This window comes from Hyaena hyaena, unplaced genomic scaffold (assembly GCF_003009895.1).
Source record: "Hyaena hyaena isolate Hyena2069 unplaced genomic scaffold, ASM300989v1 scaffold_590, whole genome shotgun sequence".
Classification (NCBI taxonomy): domain Eukaryota; kingdom Metazoa; phylum Chordata; class Mammalia; order Carnivora; family Hyaenidae; genus Hyaena; species Hyaena hyaena.
In genome coordinates, this window is record NW_024081221.1 from 498,760 (window position 1) to 518,319 (window position 19,560).

The following is a 19,560-nucleotide window of genomic DNA, read 5'->3' on the forward strand; positions in this document are numbered from 1 at the left end:
TTTAAAAAATATTAAAAAACTATTTTCTTCCTTTCCAAGAAAAGTATAATTAGCATTTGGAATTTTGTTTGGGGAACTTGGGCTAAAGAGCCTCAGAAGTTCACCAGAGAGTCATCTAGGACTTCTCAGTTCTAATGATAAAAGGAAACACCAACGAATTTCCCAGCACATTAACTCTTTTCAGGTTTATCCCACCACACTTATCTTCTCCACTGTTGTTATACAACATTTCTTTAAAAATTCAGTAGTATTAGTGTGCCACCAAAGTGAGCACAAAAATTCAGTAGCATTAAAATAAATTTTTGAACACTTTAATAATCACCTAATATTATTGACATTCTTGTTGGTAATCAAAATAGTAATGGAAACAGCAAATCTTTGGATAGCTGACAGTTGTCTCTGGAAGTGTTAGACTTTAAACCTATTTCCAACATTATGTCTAGCATCTTGTCATTTAACTCTTCTTAATCCCTATAGTATGTAGAATAGGCTAGGCTGTGGTACATAATTCCATGGCTTAAATCAACAGAAGTTTTGTTTTGCTGTTTTTGATCACCAAATAGTCCTGGGAAGGTGTCCAGGTGGATGAAATGGCTCTCTTCCAAGAAGCTATTCAGGGACCCAGGCTGACAACAGCTTTGTAATCCTTAAAGCATGCTTCTCAGTGTTCCCTAGATGTGGACATCTCAGTTATCCTGAAAGGAAACAGAGCATGCAGGAACATGTGTAGAAAGGCTTTATGGGCCAAGTCTGGAAATGGTGTGTTACTTCTACTCACATTCCATTGGAAAGAACTTTGTCTCATGGCCACACCTATTTTCAAGGGAGTCTGGAAAATATAGAAGAGTATGAGAATTTTGGTAGGTAGCCTGCAGCCTCAGTCACAACAGCACTTGGTCATCATGCTGAAAATCTGAAATGTTATCAGACATATAATGACAAAAGGAAAAATCACTGACACAAAACGTTAATGTATTGGGTGTGTACAAAGAACATAAAACCCACATTTTCCAGAACAGCTGATATAGAGCAAATTGGAATGACTTGATTTCCAGCAGGAAGGAGCACAGAAATGCTACAGAAATATGTTGAATCTGTATGCAGAAAATGTTTTAAAGATTTAGACTAATGGGAAATCAAAAGCATTGGAACAGCTTTCTTCTTGGCATACGATTACTGTGGCAGTGTTGTCCTCTTAACAACAACAACAACAAAAGACCACATCAAGTGACAGAATGTCCATCTATAAAAGTAGACTATAAAAATAGAAGCTATAGACCCAAAGTGACGGTATGTATTACTAGGCACCAGGTTAAAAACTATTTATTTCACTAGCATTTTTAGCTCTTACTGTCAATACTGGGATAATGAAATAAGATATGGCCCCTGCCACAAGCTCCCTGGAAAATATAATAGAAGACAGTCAATTAAAATAACAGCATATAACACTATGCAGTGTGATAAGTATGAGATAATAGAGGTGTGTAACAGAGTGGTGTAGAAGAGAAGCATCTGAAGTTAGATTTAGGGAACTAAAGTGTGCTTCCTGGAAGAGATAGCACAAGCTGAGTTTGGAAGGAACAATGAAGGAAAAAAAATATGACATCAAAGGGAATAACATATGAAAAGAAAAGGGCATAAACATATGCCTTTTATGATTTTGGAGATTACACTGGGAGAAAATGAGAGAGATAGAGACAGAGAGAGGCAAAAGATGAAAGTGAAGTGGTCCAAGGCCAGATCATGAGGAGAGTATGTGCAAGTTACAGAGCCTGGATTCAACCTCAGTGTTCTGAGGAGCCAGTGAAGGCATGGTCGTGCTTCAGTCTTTTTAGATATTCTTGAACATACAGATCTACCACACTTTGGAAGTCAGGGATGGCAAAATGCATCCATAAAGGAAGAGGCCTGAACATTTCGTTTCCCCCATTCACTCTATTCATGACCCACTGCAGAGTAAATAAACACAATGCCACAACACAAGATAATTTTCACTGATCACTTCACCTGTTAATTTATCAGTTGATTTGTGTTTATGAGTATGATTACATGCAGTGAATGACCATCAGTAAGCATAATAAAAGTATATGTAATATAGAATACAAACAGTTTAGCTTGGGCAGCCAAGAGACACAGTAAATTCCCCAACCTTTCACATGGTACATAAACAAGAATAAATGTTAAAAAAAAGAAAAAGAAAAAGAAAAGGAATAATGACATATTTTTTAAAACCACAGTAAAGTATAAGACATACCAATGGAAAAAAAGGATACTATTGTAGCCTTTTACTATCTCCTGAAATGTGTGCTTCTCAGATAAGAGAGAAATTGATAAAGCGGGTGCCCTGGGCTCAGTCTTGTGACCGAGTTAATACTTCCACTAATGACCTGAAAGAGGAAGCGAAACCAGTTGGTTACATTTTCTGATGACAGCATTGCTTTCTTAAGTTAAAAACAGAAAGCAGAAAAAAAAATTCACCAGCTGAGCAAACATTAAGAATGTTGGGACAGTGTGATAGCTAGCTAAATTAATCTGGAGTATATCTGCATATTATAAACTACATAGTTGTGAATAATTTTAACTGTGTATCAACCAAGGGCTTGAAAACAGATGACCTTTTTTTATTCTTTGATCCTTCATCAGTAGGTACTTGAATAGTGAGGAATGGTTTGAATTTTAAAACAAGAAGCCAGAATCACAAACTTTTAATGTATTAGAACATTTTAATGTAACGAGTAGACAGGTAACAAAGAGAAAGAGCAGTAGGTGAACTGCTGACACCTGCAGTTTGGGTAATGTGCAGTTGCTCTCTCTGGTTTGAGATTTGTTACAATTGGGAAAGCAAAGTGATTCAGTGGAACAAACCTGAACTTTCACATCCTGCCCTTCCCCTGGTAATCAGGTTGGCCTGGCAAAGTTACCTAATGGTTCTGAAACCCAGTTTCCTTCTCTGTGAAACAGAAAGAAAACTGTTTCTGTTTTGTTGGGGTAGGAGTGTTGTGAAAATCCAATAAGGGTATATACATGTCTGTATTTCACCTACTCAGTAAATGGTGGTGGTACTGGTGAGGAAGAAGTATAGTGTCTTGGAAAGACTAACAGTAGTTCAGCAGACAGAGACCTTGCCATGCTCTCTTGAAGAGCACTATTATGTAGTAGGAAAGCAGGGACTGATTCGTTCACTCATTTTGGTATCCTCTCTTCGTTCTATGTTTTGCATATCTGCTGCCTGGAGGCACGTAGCCTTAACCTCCTGAAATTAAATAGTGTGTAGCTTTCACCCTCATGAAGTTTATAGCCCACGGTAGCTGGGCATACATGGGAGCAGGTCACACATAGCACAGTTCTGTGCTGTAAGGGTGTTTACAAAGTGACTGACTACAGAGAGGAAAACTGCTAACTCTGATGAGAAGCCTTACAGCAAAATGTTCTCAGAGAAGAAAACCTTTGAGGAGAAACATAAAAAGTTGAGTAAGAGTTACCATGTGGAGAACAAGGGGAGGGCTTTCCAGATAGAAGAATTGTGCAGAAGTGTGGAAGTAGGTTTGGCATGGTGTAGCTGGAGAATGGGAGCTTAGTTTGCCTGGAGCATATGGTGCTTGGAGGTCAGGTGGGGTGGGTCAAAGGCAGTTCACAGGATATGTGTGCAGAGTTCGTATGTCACCCAAAAGGAGACAACCTCCGGCTCAGGCCAGGTGCTGACCTTTCTACTTAACCTGCTGTTTGGTTTTAGGCAAATCATTTTATACCTCTGTTTTCTCTTCTGTATGAATGAAGATAATGTTGCCTATCTTGAAAAAGTGTAGGAAGAAACAGATTTAAAACATTGCCCTCCATGAGTGTTTACTTGTTTTTTTCCTTCTCCTTCCCAGTTTGGAACACATGGTTACGTATAATGAATAGAGGAGAGTTAAAACTCTCTTCCCTGGAAACTCAAAAAAGAGTGGACTGTGGTATGGACCCCCACATCCCCTGAATCATCATTAAGATTATTATTTGTTTAAGGTATTCATCCACTACAATACTTTATACATTCCTAGAAAACTACCCTGACACTTTCTTTGGTGTGTTCCACTCTTATGGTTGACTTTTGTGTTGATGATGAGAACACGTTAATACCTGAACGTCCGAAGAGCAAGCAGAACAGGGGATAGATTTGGAGTTATTTCCATTAGTATCTCAAAATAAACATCTGAATGAAGGTCACATGCCATATTCGTATAAATGAATTGAGATATGTCAGCTGTGTGTGCACCTTGTCCTGGTAACACGGATGGATCCAGAGCTCTTGTCTTGAATAAACAGTTTTCATTCATCTAATGGGAATGCTGGCTAAAAGATTCAATTCAGTCTATAAACTCAGCAGTGGTGTAGCTGAAAAACCTCAGAATTATCACTGTGGATTTATTATTGCTGAATTGTTGAAGTTCAAAATGCATGTTTAGGAGGAAATGAAGTCAGATGACACACACCTTCCTTGTTTTTGACCAAAGGCCAGAAGGTAACCATCGTAGGCTCAGCATTAAACATGTATAGACTCTTCTCTCTTTTTCCTCTCCTTTTTCTCCTTTGTTTCTTTGTTTGACTGCAATCTTCCCACTTTCTCAAATCATCCTACTTCCCTCCCTCCTTGAGTTAGGCTGAACGTTAGCTGGGACAACCCATTCCATCCCCTTTCACAGTTTGTCACCACACCCCACACATATTTTCCAGCCCCTCACTCCTGCCCCACCTGGTTCCATTAGCTGTGGTGCTGAGCCTGGCAAGCTCAGGAGTTGATCCCTTGTCCTTTTGGTCTTCCAGATTGTGGGGTGCTTTCTCCAATGCCATGTTTAACCACCTTGTATCTCTACTTCCTTGTATCAGTGGAGCATGCCTCTTTCTCTGGACTTGTTCTAAAACATCTCTCTCTTTCCTTCTCTCTCTGGCTCTCTCCCTCTCCCTTCTTCCCTCCCTCTCTCTCATTTTTTAGTATTTTTCTCCTGGTATTCAGAGGTAATTCTGGGAAGTACAGTGCTAGAATGATGCTGGGAAGTGTGGAAGTATTCGTTTCCTGTCTCGAGGGAAAAACCCAAAATACAGTTGTGTGTCTCTGTCTGTGTCTGTGTGACAGCATAGAGCCAGCTTGGAATTCTTTCTGTCTCTGCCCTTCCCTGTTCATGCTCTTTCTCAAAATAAATAAACTTAAAAAAGTGTTTCTTGGAAGGAAAGAAGAGACTCAAGAAGTAAGGATGGTGCCAGGAGACCTAAAATTTGGAGTGCTTTCAGGTTTGTGACACATTCTAGTAACAACACAACTGTTGTGAGAGTGAGTGTGAGGAGACAGGCCCACTATTCTTGGAAACAGATGGTTTAATATACTACATATCCCTTCTTAATAAATTTGAGTGGTTTAATAATGAGTAACTATCAGGTCATCCTGATAGAGCATGGTTGTATAGTAAAGGCAGGATAAATGTTTGGTTCTTTATCAAAATATTGAGTTTGTTCACTTGGCATTTTCTACAGGTGCCCCATGGAGCCTTTTGGTTTTCAGTTTATTTGTTCATTTCTATGTTTTTAATATCATTATGAACTCCTAGATTTGAATATATTTTATGTGTTTTTATTGTTGTCAGTGTTACTTCATTGATGCTCAAATTGTCTTATCTTTGGCTAGTGAGAGCCTCTTCAGGTTGACTCTTGGGTCCTTTTGACATGATCCTTTTAGTGGTCTAACTTGCTGTCTTGTGCAACAACATATTCCCAGATCATCTTATTTATTGCCTGCACTAGCCCTAATATCAACCATTTTGACAGGGATCCCTGGTTATCGTCAGAGAAACATGATAGTTAGAGATCATGATCTGGGTGCTAGAGATACTCATTGCTTCTGAGATAGCCATTCTTTTTATGCTTTTACTGTAGACAGAACTAGAGAATATGTTTTTGGTTCATTTAATCTTAAGAATGAAAGCAGAGAAAGCAGAACTACTAAACTTCTTTTGTACTTTCATTGCCATTAAGGGAAAAGGTACTAAAACTGGAAAGGATAGAAAGTCACTCTTAAGGAAAGCTTAAAGCTCCATCTATAAGAGTGGCTACTGTGTATTAGATATATTTAAATACAGTTAGATGGAGGGGCACCTGGGTGGCTCAGTCGGTTAAGCCTCCTACTTTAGCTCAGGTCATGATCTCATGGTTCCTGGATTTGAGCCCCGCGTCGGGCTCTGCGCTGACAGCTAGCTCAGAGCCTGGAGGCTGTCTTCGGATTCTGTGTCTCCCTCTCTCTCTGTCTGACCCTACCCTGCGCATGCTGTCTCTCTCTCTCTCTCTCTCTCTCTCTCTCTCAAAAATAAATAAAACATTAAAAAAGTAAAATATAAATAAATACAGTTAGATGGATTATGTCACAGAAGGAATTAAAGTATCCAAGCACAGAAATACTGCTTGTAAGTTTTGATAAATCATAGATGCCAGAAATTACATAATAAGCAAGTATTATCCTATTGTAAAAGATAATGTGAAAAACTCAAAAATTCAATACCGTAAATGACACTCTAATTCTTAATCAAATTTAGAACTGATTACAATATAAATGGTTTTAAGGACTTAGAAAAAATTCGGATTATTCTGAAGTAGAATGGATTCACTTTAACATCAGACTAATGCCATTTCATCTTACTGATAATATTTCGTAAGTCTCATATTATTCTCTAGAGATAAAATGGGTAAAAACAAGTTAGAGATTGGATTTAAAAAAAAATAAGACTGAGCTAGGCCTAGTCTCAGGACTCACTTTAAAAATCAGGAAACAGATAGGGTAAGAGTAAAAGGATAGATTAATATACCAACCACAAATCCTAATCAGAAGAAATCTAAAGTGGCTATATTAATTTGGATAGAACAGACCTCAGAACAAGAACTTTTACCAGGAATTAGTATAATCTTGACTCTATATGGTTATCTGAAGAATGGAAGTCAATTTAAAATCAATAAATGTAATTAACTATGTGAAAAGAACAAAAACAAGTTATATGATCATCTCTTTAGAATCATAAAAAGCATTTGACAAAATGCAATATCCATTTCTGATAAAAATTTTCAGCAAACTGGGAATAGAAGAGAATATTTTCTATCTGATAATGGGCATATATGAAAAATGTACCAGCTAACATCATACTTAATTTGGAAAGACTAAACACTTCCCTTCCCACAATCAGGAACAAGGCAAGTATGTTTGCTCATACCAGCAAATATTCAGCAGTATCATAACTAGTATAATAAGGCAAAAAAAAGTAAGTAAAGACGTACAAATTAGAAAGGAAGAAGGAAATCTGTCTATAATCCTAGACAACATGATATATGTACATGGATCCATAGCTCCATCAATCAAACCATCGATCTATCTATCTAGAGAGGAAATCCTAAGGAATCTTAAAAAAAAAAAAAACTTAAAAAAAAAAAAAAAAACTTTTAAAATTATTAATTGAGGGGCACCTGGGTGGCTCAGTTGGTTAAGCATCTGACTTNAGATGTATCCACATTGGAAAGGAAAAGTAAAACTATCTTTAGGTGCAGATGGCATGATCTCACATTAGGAAATCCTAAGGAATCTTAAAAAAAAAAAAAACTTAAAAAAAAAAAAAAAAACTTTTAAAATTATTAATTGAGGGGCACCTGGGTGGCTCAGTTGGTTAAGCATCTGACTTTGGCTCAAGTCATGAGCTCATGGTTCGTGAGTTCAAGCCCCGTGTCAGGCTCTGTACTGACAGTTCAGAGCCTAGAGAATGCTTCAGAGTCCATGTCTCCCTCTGTCTCTGCCCCTTCCCTGCTCATGCTCTGTCTCTATTTCTCTCTCTCAAAAATAAACATTAAAAAAATTAAAAATGATAATTGAATTTAACAAGGTCACAGGATACAAGTTCAGGTTACAAAAGTTAATCATATTTCTAGTAATGACAAATTGGAACTTGAAATTTATATTTTTTTGGAATCAAAAAAATATGAAACACTTTGTAATAAAGTTAATAAAATATGTAAGACCTGTGCACTAACATCAACAACATACTAGGAGAATTTTAAAAGACCTAATAAATGGAAAGATATGTCATGTTTCTCAGTCTGAAGGTATTGGTAAGATGTCTATTCCAAGTAAATCTGTACCTACAATGCAATTATATCAATATCATAAAGGCGGTTTTGAAGAAATTGAGAAACTGTCCTTAAGATATGTATAAAAATATGAAGAACTTGGAATAACCAAAACAAAAAGGAAAAAAATCCTAGGATTTATACTACCTGACCGAAAGTCTTATTATAAAGCCATAGTAATCAATGCAGTGTGGTACTGGTACAAGGATAGACATACAGATCAAAATAATAGAATGAAAAGTCTAGAAATGGATCCACACATATAATGGCATGCTGATTTTTGCCAAAATGTGCAGGCAGAACCGTGGACAGTTGGATAATTTTCAACAAATGGTGCTAGAACAATGATACCCGCTTCTGGGGATAACAAAGAACCGACACCTGTACCTCACACTATATCCAGAAATTAACTTGATAAGGAGCACCTGGGTGGCTCAGTCAGTTGAGTGGCCAACTCTTGATTTCAGCTCAGGTCGTGATCTCATGGTTCATGGATCAAACCCTTTATCAGGCTCCATGATGACAGTACTGGAGCCTGCTTTTCTCTCTGCCCTCCCCACCCCCCTTTCTCTCTCTCTCTCAAAATATATGAAAAAAATTAAAGTTAACTCAAAATTCATTATGTATCTAAATATAATAGCTAAAAATACATAATTTCCAGAAGAAAAAAACACAGAAAAAATGTCTTTGTGATGTTGGGTTAGGGAATGGTTTGGTAAGACACAAAAAAACCAGAAACTATTAAAAAAAACACAACGCTTGGTAAATTAGATATAATCAAAATTAAAACCCTTTTCTCTACAAATAGCACTATTAAGCAAATGAAAGGTTTATTGTGGGAACCATTTGGTTATGTTAAAAATATTGAATCACTCTGATGTATACATGAATAGGATATTGTATATCCATTACACTTCAATAAAAACAAATTTTTTTTAAAAACCTGAGAAGACAAAAGAGAAAGAAAGAAAAAGAAGAAAGAAAAAGTGAAAAGCAAGTTAAACATTTGAAGAAAATGTTTTCAAGCTTTAATTTTTAAAAATAGGCAAAAGATTTGAACAAGCATATTATGAAAGATATGTGAGTGGCAAATAAGACATTAAATGATTTTCAGTATCTTTAGTCATTAGATAAATGCAAATTAAAATCATGACTATGACTGCATATCCATTAGAATGGCTAGAACTTAAAAAAATTGAAAATATCAAGTGTTAATGAGGATATGGAGCAAACAGAACTGGGATTCATTGTTGGCTGGAATGCAAAGTGATAGTTATTTTGGAAAACAGTTTGGCAATTTCTTATAAAATTAAATACATAGTTACTAAAACACCCAGCATTCCTACTCCCAGATATTTGTCCAAGAGAAATGAATTACATGTCCATACACACTTTTGCTCAAATGTTCATAACACTTTTATTCAAAATAGCCAAACCCAAATGATATACAAATTACATGATATCCATATAATTAAATACTACTCAGAAATAAGAAAGAACACATTGCTAATATATTCAGCAACATTGATCTCAAAGGGATTATGCTGAGTGAAAGAATCCAGCCACAGAAAGACTAGACTACATTGTATTATTCCATTGATATGAAACTCTAGTTCCAAGTGCAAAAATCTTTAAAAAGGGCTCTGATTCATACAGCTTGAATCAGATGCCTTTCCCTGAATCAGACAACCATAATGCCTTAGGATTGAATCAACTTGGGTTAAGATGGCCATCCCCAGGCCAGTCAGTGGGAGTGAAAAGACGCCCTATAAAGGTATATACTCATTTAAACCACATGATTAAAGAGAGGGAAGATATTTCAAAATGGGTTGAGGATTCTGTTGAGTGAAGACCAAAAACTAGAAAGCTCTTTGGTCTGCAGTTGGCTCCCCACACACATGCATGTATTCACAGTCACATACACATATGTCCATGCATAATACAGTGTAAAAATTGCTCCTGCCACAAATGGATAAGTATATGATGCAATCAAGTGATACAGTAAAGTGATTCAGGAAGGTGTTAGATTATCTGATCCTCAAGAGGTCTTGGTTCATTGGCCAGAAAAAATATCCTCTTTTAATGAAGCTAAATATCTGACCTTTTGTTCTCCAGTGACTTCAGATGGGCTAGACTTTCTTCTGTGGCATCTTCCTAAAAGCCAAAAGAAATAATTGGTATATTCTCTGATCTTGACATTTTCCCCTGGATGTAGGATTGCTACCTCAGAGGAAAATAGGATGAACATATCAGTTTAATGAGGGAGGGGTGTTGAGAGCTGGTTGGGAAGGAAACCAAGAATTTTGATGTAGTGTGAGGTGTCCTGTCCATGAGAAGTTGATGTGAGTAGAAACATATGGTAGAAAGGCAAGTTAGACAGTAATACTGGATTTGGGGTGTTTAGCTACATAGGAGTCATCCTCCACACCCAAACATCTAATACTTCACTAGGTCCTGTCTGTTCTTCCTCCTCAATATCTCTAGAGTCAGAACATTTTTTTCCCCATATCAGTATCGCTACCCAAGTCTAAAGCTACCATTGTCTCTCTACCTTGACTCTAGATCCATCCTTGTCTACTCTCTCCTTCCTCCAGTCCATCTCAATTCTACTACCAGTGGACTTTTCAAATTGAAAATAAAATTATATCACTTCTATGCTTCAAGACCTCCAATGTTTTTGCACAGCTTCTAGGATAAAAATTAAAATCCTAAGCATATGCCTTCAAGGCCTCTGCTCTGGGATGTGCCCCAACCCACCTCTTGTGCCTGATTTCATACTACCCCTCTACTTGCCATAGCAACCCAGCTACACTGCCCTTCTGGGACCTGCCTTATTGCCCTTCACCCCAGTGCCTTTGCATATACTTCTCTCTCTGCTGGAGTATTCTTTTCATGCATAGTTAATCATGTTCAGTCCTTCTGAATAGAATTTGAGCACTACTTTCTTGGAGAATATTCTCCTGACCAGTTTCCTCGGTAAATCATTCTTGTGGGGCAGTGTGGCTTTCTTTCTGAGCACCTCATTCAGTTTGATGTTATGCCCTCACTGATGTGAAAATGCCCACTGGACTGTCAGCTCCATGAGGGCAGAGACCACTTGAGTTTTACTCACTGCTACCACCGTATAGAAGATCTTGGATGCAAGGATGGTGTCAGGCAGAGCCCTTTCCTAGGTGAAAATGTAAAAGTAAGAGTAGGATTATAGTTTTACTTTATTTGTTGTTAAAGGAAAGAAAACACTTAGAAAAAAATTTAAAAACCATTCTCAAATTATTTGGTCGTGGAGTAATATGAAGACCTTTCCCACTGGATGGGGAAGTTGGATTGAAATAGAAGACAAATAGCTTTGGCTTTGCCACATGTAGTTCAAGTTGGGGCTAAGAGGTAGAATTTCAGGTTAGGAGACATAAGTACAGAGAAGTGCCCTGTAGTTTTGGCACTCCAAGACATTGCTCTTTTCTCTGGCAAATTGAATTTCTGCAGCCTGGGGAAAGCAAGACGCACACTGAAGGGAGTTTAATATGCATGATCATTTCCTAGAGCTTAGAGAATAAGAGGAGAAAGGTGGGGCAACAGAAATAAAGTTAAGAAATAAACAAAGGGTACATTTATATGACTGAATATATATATTTTTTTTAAAAAAACCTGGAAAGCCACATGAGCTCCTCAAGATGTTTGTGTAATTGAATATAATTTATCTGGGATTGAAAGGAATAATAATCAAAACATTTTTCACTTAAGTGTGTCTGGAGGCATATGAAATGAGACTCTTGATGGTGGCCTCTGTTTGAGTGCGTCCTCAGTGCTTTGTCCTCAGGCTGCAGACTGGAAATGTGTTTTAGAGAGTAGGCATGGAGCACAAAATATTAAATGAACTTTACCGTATTCAGAATGCCCAACAGGGTAACATCCTCCTTGTTTGGCAGGGAAAGGACTCAACATTTGGAAACTCAGCAGTGCATTAAGTATTTTAATAATCATTGTTGACACACAAAGCATATGGCCTTTCAGAACTCACTGGGTCAAGTGTTGAAGTCTTCTAGGTTTCTAAAATTACTTTACAAAATTTAAACAAAATTAGGGCACATTTCAAAGCATATTAATTCATGAGCTTTGTGTTATAAGCAGCTAAAGTTTTCTCTTAGGATAAAGGAATGTCTGTGTAAAGGAAGAAACAAAATCCACAGCCTCACAGAAAATTAATTTGCATTTCATTAGGAAATGTAGAACTTCTCCATTAGCAGGCCAGTCTCGTGGATACCTTATATTTACTGTTTACTCCTATGCATGCTTTAAGACCCACCTCCGATATCCACCCCCATCTCAGAAGCCTTTATTGTCTGCCTGCTTATCATTTATATCAGTTATCTGTGGCCACGATAATACTGTGAAATAAGCAACTCTAACATTCAGTGTCTTAAGACAATAAGCTTTTCTTACTGTTCACAAATCTGTGGGTTAGGGCAGTTCTGGTCTTTGGTAGGCTCACTCATGAGTCTGTGGTTAGCTGTGGGGTAGGAAGGGCTTCTGCTGATCATGGCTGACCTCTCTCTCCTGTCTGCAGGTCAGCTGGCCAAAGGCTGATCTGCTGGGACAACTGGGCTGTTCTCCTTGTGTCTCCTGCATGCACAAGGCTCTCACACCCCTCCAGCTGGCTGGCCCAGGCCTGGTCTCAGGTTGGCCTGGATATCTTCTCAAGGCCATCTCAGAGAAGCAAAAAGCTGGAAACACCTAGCACTTTTTTTCCAGGCTTCCAGTTTCATCACATTTGTTAACATCTCACTGGGCAAAACAAGTCACATGCCAAGCCCCGAGCCAGTGGGAGCGGCCCACAGATTTGTTAAAGGGCAAAGGATGGGGGTACCGAGAGACCAGTATTTGAGGCTTCTTTTTTTATTTTTCTTTTTTTAGGCTTTATTTATTTTGAGAGAGAGAGGCAGGAAGGGGCAGAGAGAGAGGGAGATAGAATCTCAAGCAGACCCCGTACTGTCAGTACAGAGTCGGATGTGGGGCTCAAAAAAACTCACGAGATTATAACCAGAGCTGAAACCAAGAATTGAACACTTAACTGACTGAGCCACCAAGGCACTCCCAGTATTTGGGGCTTATTGATAACAACCTACTCTCCTGCTCCACACTACCCCCAGCATTAATCATTCCCTTATCTGTACTGCCTCTATTCTTTACTCTTCTACTGTTGTACTTTACCCATTGTATTATAATTGCTAATTTGTCTTCTCTAAAACTACTAGAGGGTCCTTGCCTATGTGCATTTATTGACCCATTGCCATTCTCTAAAACTACTGGAGAGTCCTTATGCCTATGTGCCTTTATTGACCCATTGCCATGAATCTTACTCCTTTACAGATACCCCAGTGCTTAGCACTGGTCCTAACATAATGGGTACTCACCAAATACGTGTTGAATGAATGCAGATGTGAAAGCTCATACCCATATTAATCTCCTTCCTCTTCAGAAGAAAAGAGTAGAGACAGATGCCTTCCAGGATTCCAGTTGAGGAGGTCTTCCTGGCCAGAGCAACTGGTGAAGTCGTGGAGGGCTTGCAGTGAGGATGCCAACTACTGTGAAACATCTTTCTCTTCACACTCCTGTATCTTCCCTCTAGGGCTTGGGTTTTCCTGTTGCTGTCTCCTTATTCCTCTCAAAGGAAGGCAGGAAATCATTACTTTTAACTAATTCTAAATTTGTTTTATAGTGCGTGCTCCCAAGTATCTCCACTCTACAGTGGGAAATGATGGAGCTCCAGGATTTATTTAAGCTCATGGCGTGGTCAGTTTGAGAGGAGCTAACTGGCTTCTTCTGTTCTCTGGTTTTCCCAGCCCTATAGACCAAAAATACAGAGGCATTCTTAGGAAAAGTTTTATACAGCTCTAGAACAGAAGACCCTATTCACACAGGGTATTAATTTTGTCAACATGGTGTTAAATGTATTGTCTCATTGTTTTCCAGTTCCATATAATCTACAGGAAAAACTAGAGTTTCTGGGTAGAGTCAAAATTTGAGCTTCTTGATTTTCCAGTGATTAGTGTATGGTGCTTGAGAGGCAGAATAGCATGGCTTTGGAGTCAGGCAGGCTAATCTAGAATGGCAGCCTTGCTCATTAGTTACTTCCCCAGATGAATCCTCTCAACCTTAGGAGTCAACAAAGGCTAAGCAAGAAAAGCTGGCATGTGGTGAGTGAATTGTATTAATTGTTCAGTTGTATTAAATGTGAATTGTAGCTATTGTTAAATTGCTTCAATGGTTAAATTGTTACAAATGGTAGCAATTGTATTGATTGTTGGTATTATTATATAATGCCGTATAATCTTATAAGCTGTGATTATAAGTAGTATTATCAGTGGTAAAAATGTTTTATTTCAAATAATCTTCATGGTTATTTTTATTAAAAAATGAAATCATTTCTAAAATAACAACCTTAAAGGTTATACTTTAAAATGATACTTGAATAGCCTGGGAAATTTCTTCATTCACTGAATATGTATTCAGTACCTGCTTTGGGCAAGGTCACCAGGTCCCAATCATGTAATGGTGATCAAGGCACACATCTTCCTTGCCTGCTGGTATCCTGTGATGGAAGCACTATCACTAATGAGTCAGCATTACTCCCAGATTGCAGTTACCTGTCCTGTATCTACAACTGCATGAATTATCTGAGATAAAGTGATATTTGGCAAGCTTTTCCCGGTTAAAATATAATGTGGTGATGCTTCAGAATGAAGGAAGGAGAAATTTTGACCTCACCATGTTTTAAGTAGCTATATTATTTTTAAAACCTTCAAGGGGCGCCTGGGTGCCTCAGTCACTTAAGCGTCCGACTTTGGTTCAGGGCCTGATCTCACGGTTCTTGGGTTTGAGCCCCATATTGGCCTCTCTGCTGACAGCTAACTCAGAGCCTGGAGCCTGTTTCAGATTCTGTGTCTCCCTCTTTCTCTGACCCTCTCCTGCTCATGCTCTCTCTCTCTCACTCTCTCTCAGAAATAAATAAATAAAACATAAAATAAATAAATAAAACCTTCTATTTTATTATCAAATAATGTGTAGAATAAACATTTCTAAATCTTTTCCTGACCTCATTCCCATTTTGAAATACTATATGGATCAGGGACAGAGGGAGAATTGCTTATATACAGAATCAGCAAGAAAAAGTTGGAAGTTTATCAGTTTTTTAGATTATGTCACAATCCCCTTATACAGTACCCTAGGTTGGATCTTGGAACAGAAAAAAAAGGGCACTGATGGAAAAGCTGGTTAGATCTGAATAATGTCCATTGTTTAGCTAATAGGACTGTGTCTGTGTTGTTTTCTTGTTTTTAACAAATGTACTGTGTTATGTAAGATGTTAACATTAGGGAAGGTGAGTGAAGAGTATATGGGGAAGTGAGCTTCAAAGACCTTTAGGAAAACAGTAACATGGCAAAGGTTATCCTCTTACCCCACTGCATGTTTCCGGACATCTCCCCACCACAGTCACTTTGTAAATGCTTTGAGAGGAGAGGAGTTTACATTTTGACTGAGAAATACATAATTAGGATAGTAAAACTGCTGTAAAATCATCACATGCAGTGGTGTTGTTGAGGTCCTTTGGAGGTAAAGAATGGATGTTGTAGGATCTTCTTGCCTGCCTGGAACTTTCAAAGGTGTTTTCTTATATGAAAGAGATAAGCCCACTCTTGGTCTTTCCTCACTGGCAAATTTTAACTACTTAAGAGTCTGAGTGGTTCAAAGGTTCCCTTTTACTTTCATAGGTACAAACACAAGTACGCCTTGCCAAAAAAAGCTTTGACAAATTGAAGATGGATGTGTGTCAAAAAGTGGATCTCCTTGGAGCAAGCAGATGCAATCTGTTGTCTCATATGCTAGCAACATACCAGGTAATGAAGTGATGTTGGTTACAATGAAACAAGAATGTTATGAGGCTTAGGGGACAGAAAAATGGTGTCTGACCCAAAAGTATGGTTTGGGCAGTATGAAGCTCTGAATGTCTTGCTCATAATTTACTTTCCACACCTGTCCCTTCTAGTGGACTGCAGTTTAATCATACTGAATGTTAGCTATTTCCTGTGCATACACCATGATTTCCTACTTCCTTTCATTTACATAGGTGGTTCCTTCTGCCTGAGTCCCTTTCCCCCCATTTCTACCTTTCCATATTCCACTCTGTTTAATGTGCTAGTAGCATCCCTCAGAAAGCCTCCTCTGATTTCACTCCGTCTTGTTGCCTAGACTTCTGGCACAGTAACTTACTCATTAGCTTGTCATAATTTAATGGACTCATTTTTGTCTCCTCCTGTCTTCTGAGTTCCTTCATCATAGTAATGGTATCACACCAACTGAGTGTGGGAGGCCAAATTCTGGGCCCTCCAGAAATTAATAAGACCAAAGTTCCTGTCCTCAAGGAACTTAAAGTTTCAGAAGGAAGTCAGAGATAGTTTGTACACTGTGACAATATTTTTTTGTATTTTAAGGGGAAAACAGGATGTGCTAAGTGAAATAAGTTCAACAAAATCCAGTGAGGATTTGAAGAGGGACAAACTGAATCAGTAGAAGGATCACAGACGTATATTGTTAATGATTAGCCCTGGGTTTTGGAGGATGGATCACATGGGACAAGAACAGAGAATAGAGAGGAAAATGTCCCAAATAGTGGAGCACCATTAGCCATGGCAGGCAGTGTTTGAGGGGTACTGGGAAGCATTTAGTTTGGCTGAAATACAAGGTATAAAGAGGAGTGTAATGGAAACAAGGCTGCAGACATGAGTTGGAATCATATTTTGGGGGATCTTGAAAGCCAGAGATGGGCACACTTCTCCGGGGCCTGTGGCTAAAACTGGGAATTCGAAACATTAATAGCTGTACTGTCTTTCCTTACAGACAACTCTCCTTCATTTTTGGGAGAAAACTTCTCACACTATGGCAGCCATCCACGAGAGCTTCAAAGGTTACCAACCATATGAATTCACTACGTTGAAGGTATGAAAGCTAAGAGAGGCCATTAGAAAAACCTAGCAAAAGTAATGTTACATCACAGACAGTGTCTGTCCTTTGGCAGCAATCATCATTATTCCAACAGACTCCTAATGTCCAAGAGAGAACTATGCCCCCTAGTATAGTCTTTGACTGCATCAGTATTCAATACAACAGTAAGTCACAACAGTACAAAAACACAGCTTGAACCTTGGGGTACATGTTACTCAGAGATGAATTGTGGGGACTGCTTTAAATGACTTGTTTGATGTTGTTAAAGAAGAGATTGTACAAGTCGAGTATACTCCATTACTTTTTAATTATTAAATTCAAATATGTTCCCTTGCAAAGGGATTTTTCTTTCCTCTCTTACTTCTGACAAATGTCATTTTATTCTGTGAGTACCATTCAATACAAAATTATATTTTCCCATAAGACTACAGGAATATTTTCCATTCAAAAAAGCAGCATTAAACTCGGTGATTTCTGAATGCAAAAGGGATATATGCAAAATGTCTGATTCTAAGTATTGCAGCTGAGCGTGGGATCTTTTTGGTTGCTCAGGTAGAACACATGTCAAGAAGGAAGTGATTTGGGTTCTAAAAGGATTCTGAGAAGGAGAGAGCACCAGAGGTTTTGTCACCAGGTCATACCTTTGAAAGGAAAAGAGCAGGAAAGAACTAGTTAAAGCTCATCTTGAAATTACCTTCTTTTTAATTTTTTAGGCAATTTGTAAATGGCTTATCATCTTGCTTAAGAAAACATTAACAAGTTTTTTTTTTAATTTTTGCTTTAAAACACCTTTGATTCTGAAATGTTTATAATGTTACTGCATCTGCAAAAGTACTAAGACAGAGACCTTTGAGACCCTGGCCCTTTAAATGAATGTCTCAAGAGGATCCCAAGACAGTCCACTCACCTTGGGATGCACCTGGCCTGACTCCAGACAGGACACCTGGCCAGTGAAGTTTCTTCACAGTACTCCTGTCAGCTGGTCCTGTGTTCATTTATTGGTACTTGCTGACATGCTGCGTGGTAGCCAGATTCAGAATGTGCCCCGTTTTTTTACTCTGTCAGCTGAGCTGTAAGCACTTGAGGGGAGGGACATTTTATTCCTCTCATACCCTCCTTTGTCCAGCTAAATGTTCTGCATCCAACGAATCCAAAGCCTTTCTTAGCACCTTGGTGATGTTACCATTACTGGATGTTACCATTGCTGCATTCCTTCCCCATCATTTACTACCACTTTATGCACCTTAGAGAGCAACTATCCCAACCAAGCCAGATCTATTGAAATTATTACCACTCATTGTCTTCCCATTTCTTAGAGAGGCCTGAACAGAATCCTAGAGCTTCTTCTTTAATAAGGCAGAGACTTTTAGGTTTAGGGTATGTATGTGCATCAGATTTTATTTTATAATAAGTTTGTCTTTTATAAGACAATTGTACATAAATCACCTAGGTGGAAGATGGAATGATGCCTACCCCAAATACAATTTAAAAGAAGTTCAGATTTGAGTTAATTGCATATAAAGTACAATATGAAACTGATGTCACAAACATGGAGGATTCCTTTCTGGCCTCCTGTGCTGAGGAAAATATGGCTCTTTAATTGTTGCCATGATATTTATCCTGCAGAGAGGATCAAGCTGATGATGTTAGAGGATTTCTGGGCAGAGAATTTATTGGAAATTTGATGGCAATGGTTCAGGACATAATTACAAATATTTTGAACACATGACTATCCATTGCCTTTTACATCCCCAGAGTCATCCTTAAATTATGGTTTAGTAACAGTTTATGGTTTAATTATAATATAAAATCAGTAGAAATAATGTATTTGTTAAGGTATAATATAATTATAGTAATATTAAGAATGTTAAGTGTCCAGCAATCAACCAAATAAACTAGGCTGTTATTACTTTTAGAATGCTATTCATCTAGGCTTTTCAATGATGTTATATTAGAACCCCAAGCTGGTCACTAATTGTTTTCTTTATATGGACTCACACCTGTATAATAGAATCCTGTTATCACAAAGCTCATTATAGCATATATGGAGGCATGTTAACTATTTTATTGTATGTCACAAAACATGAAAATGGAAACCACTAATAGTTTATGTATTACCATCAAGCATGAAGATATTACCTGACTTACCACCCTCTTGCACTAATATATATTTTTAAAAACATGCCTTGTATTTAAAAGATTTGGGGGACAACTAGGTGGTTCAGTTGGTTGAGCATCTCACTCTTGATTTAAGCTCAGGTCATGATCCCAGGGTTATGGGATTGAGCTTAGCACTCAGTGTGGAGCCTGCTTAGAATTCTCTCTCTCTTTTCCCCTCTGCCCCCTCCCCTGCTTGTACTCGCTCTCTCCCTCTCCCTCTCTCTCAAATAAAAATTAGTTTCTTTGTCTCTCTCCCTCTCTCTCTGC

The 19,560-nt window shown here is 38.1% G+C and overlaps 1 protein-coding gene across 8 annotated transcripts in view; it reads left to right on the forward strand.

Annotated features, from left to right (window-relative positions):
- Positions 1-19,560, forward strand: part of ICA1 (islet cell autoantigen 1) — a 140,790-nt gene that overhangs the window by 84,875 nt on the left and 36,355 nt on the right. For all 8 annotated transcript variants that reach the window (XM_039256834.1, XM_039256836.1, XM_039256835.1 and 5 more), the window contains 2 exons: positions 15,903-16,028; positions 17,029-17,127. In XM_039256834.1, coding sequence (XP_039112765.1) covers positions 15,903-16,028; positions 17,029-17,127 — 225 coding nt within the window. The remainder of the gene's footprint in view (positions 1-15,902; positions 16,029-17,028; positions 17,128-19,560) is intronic.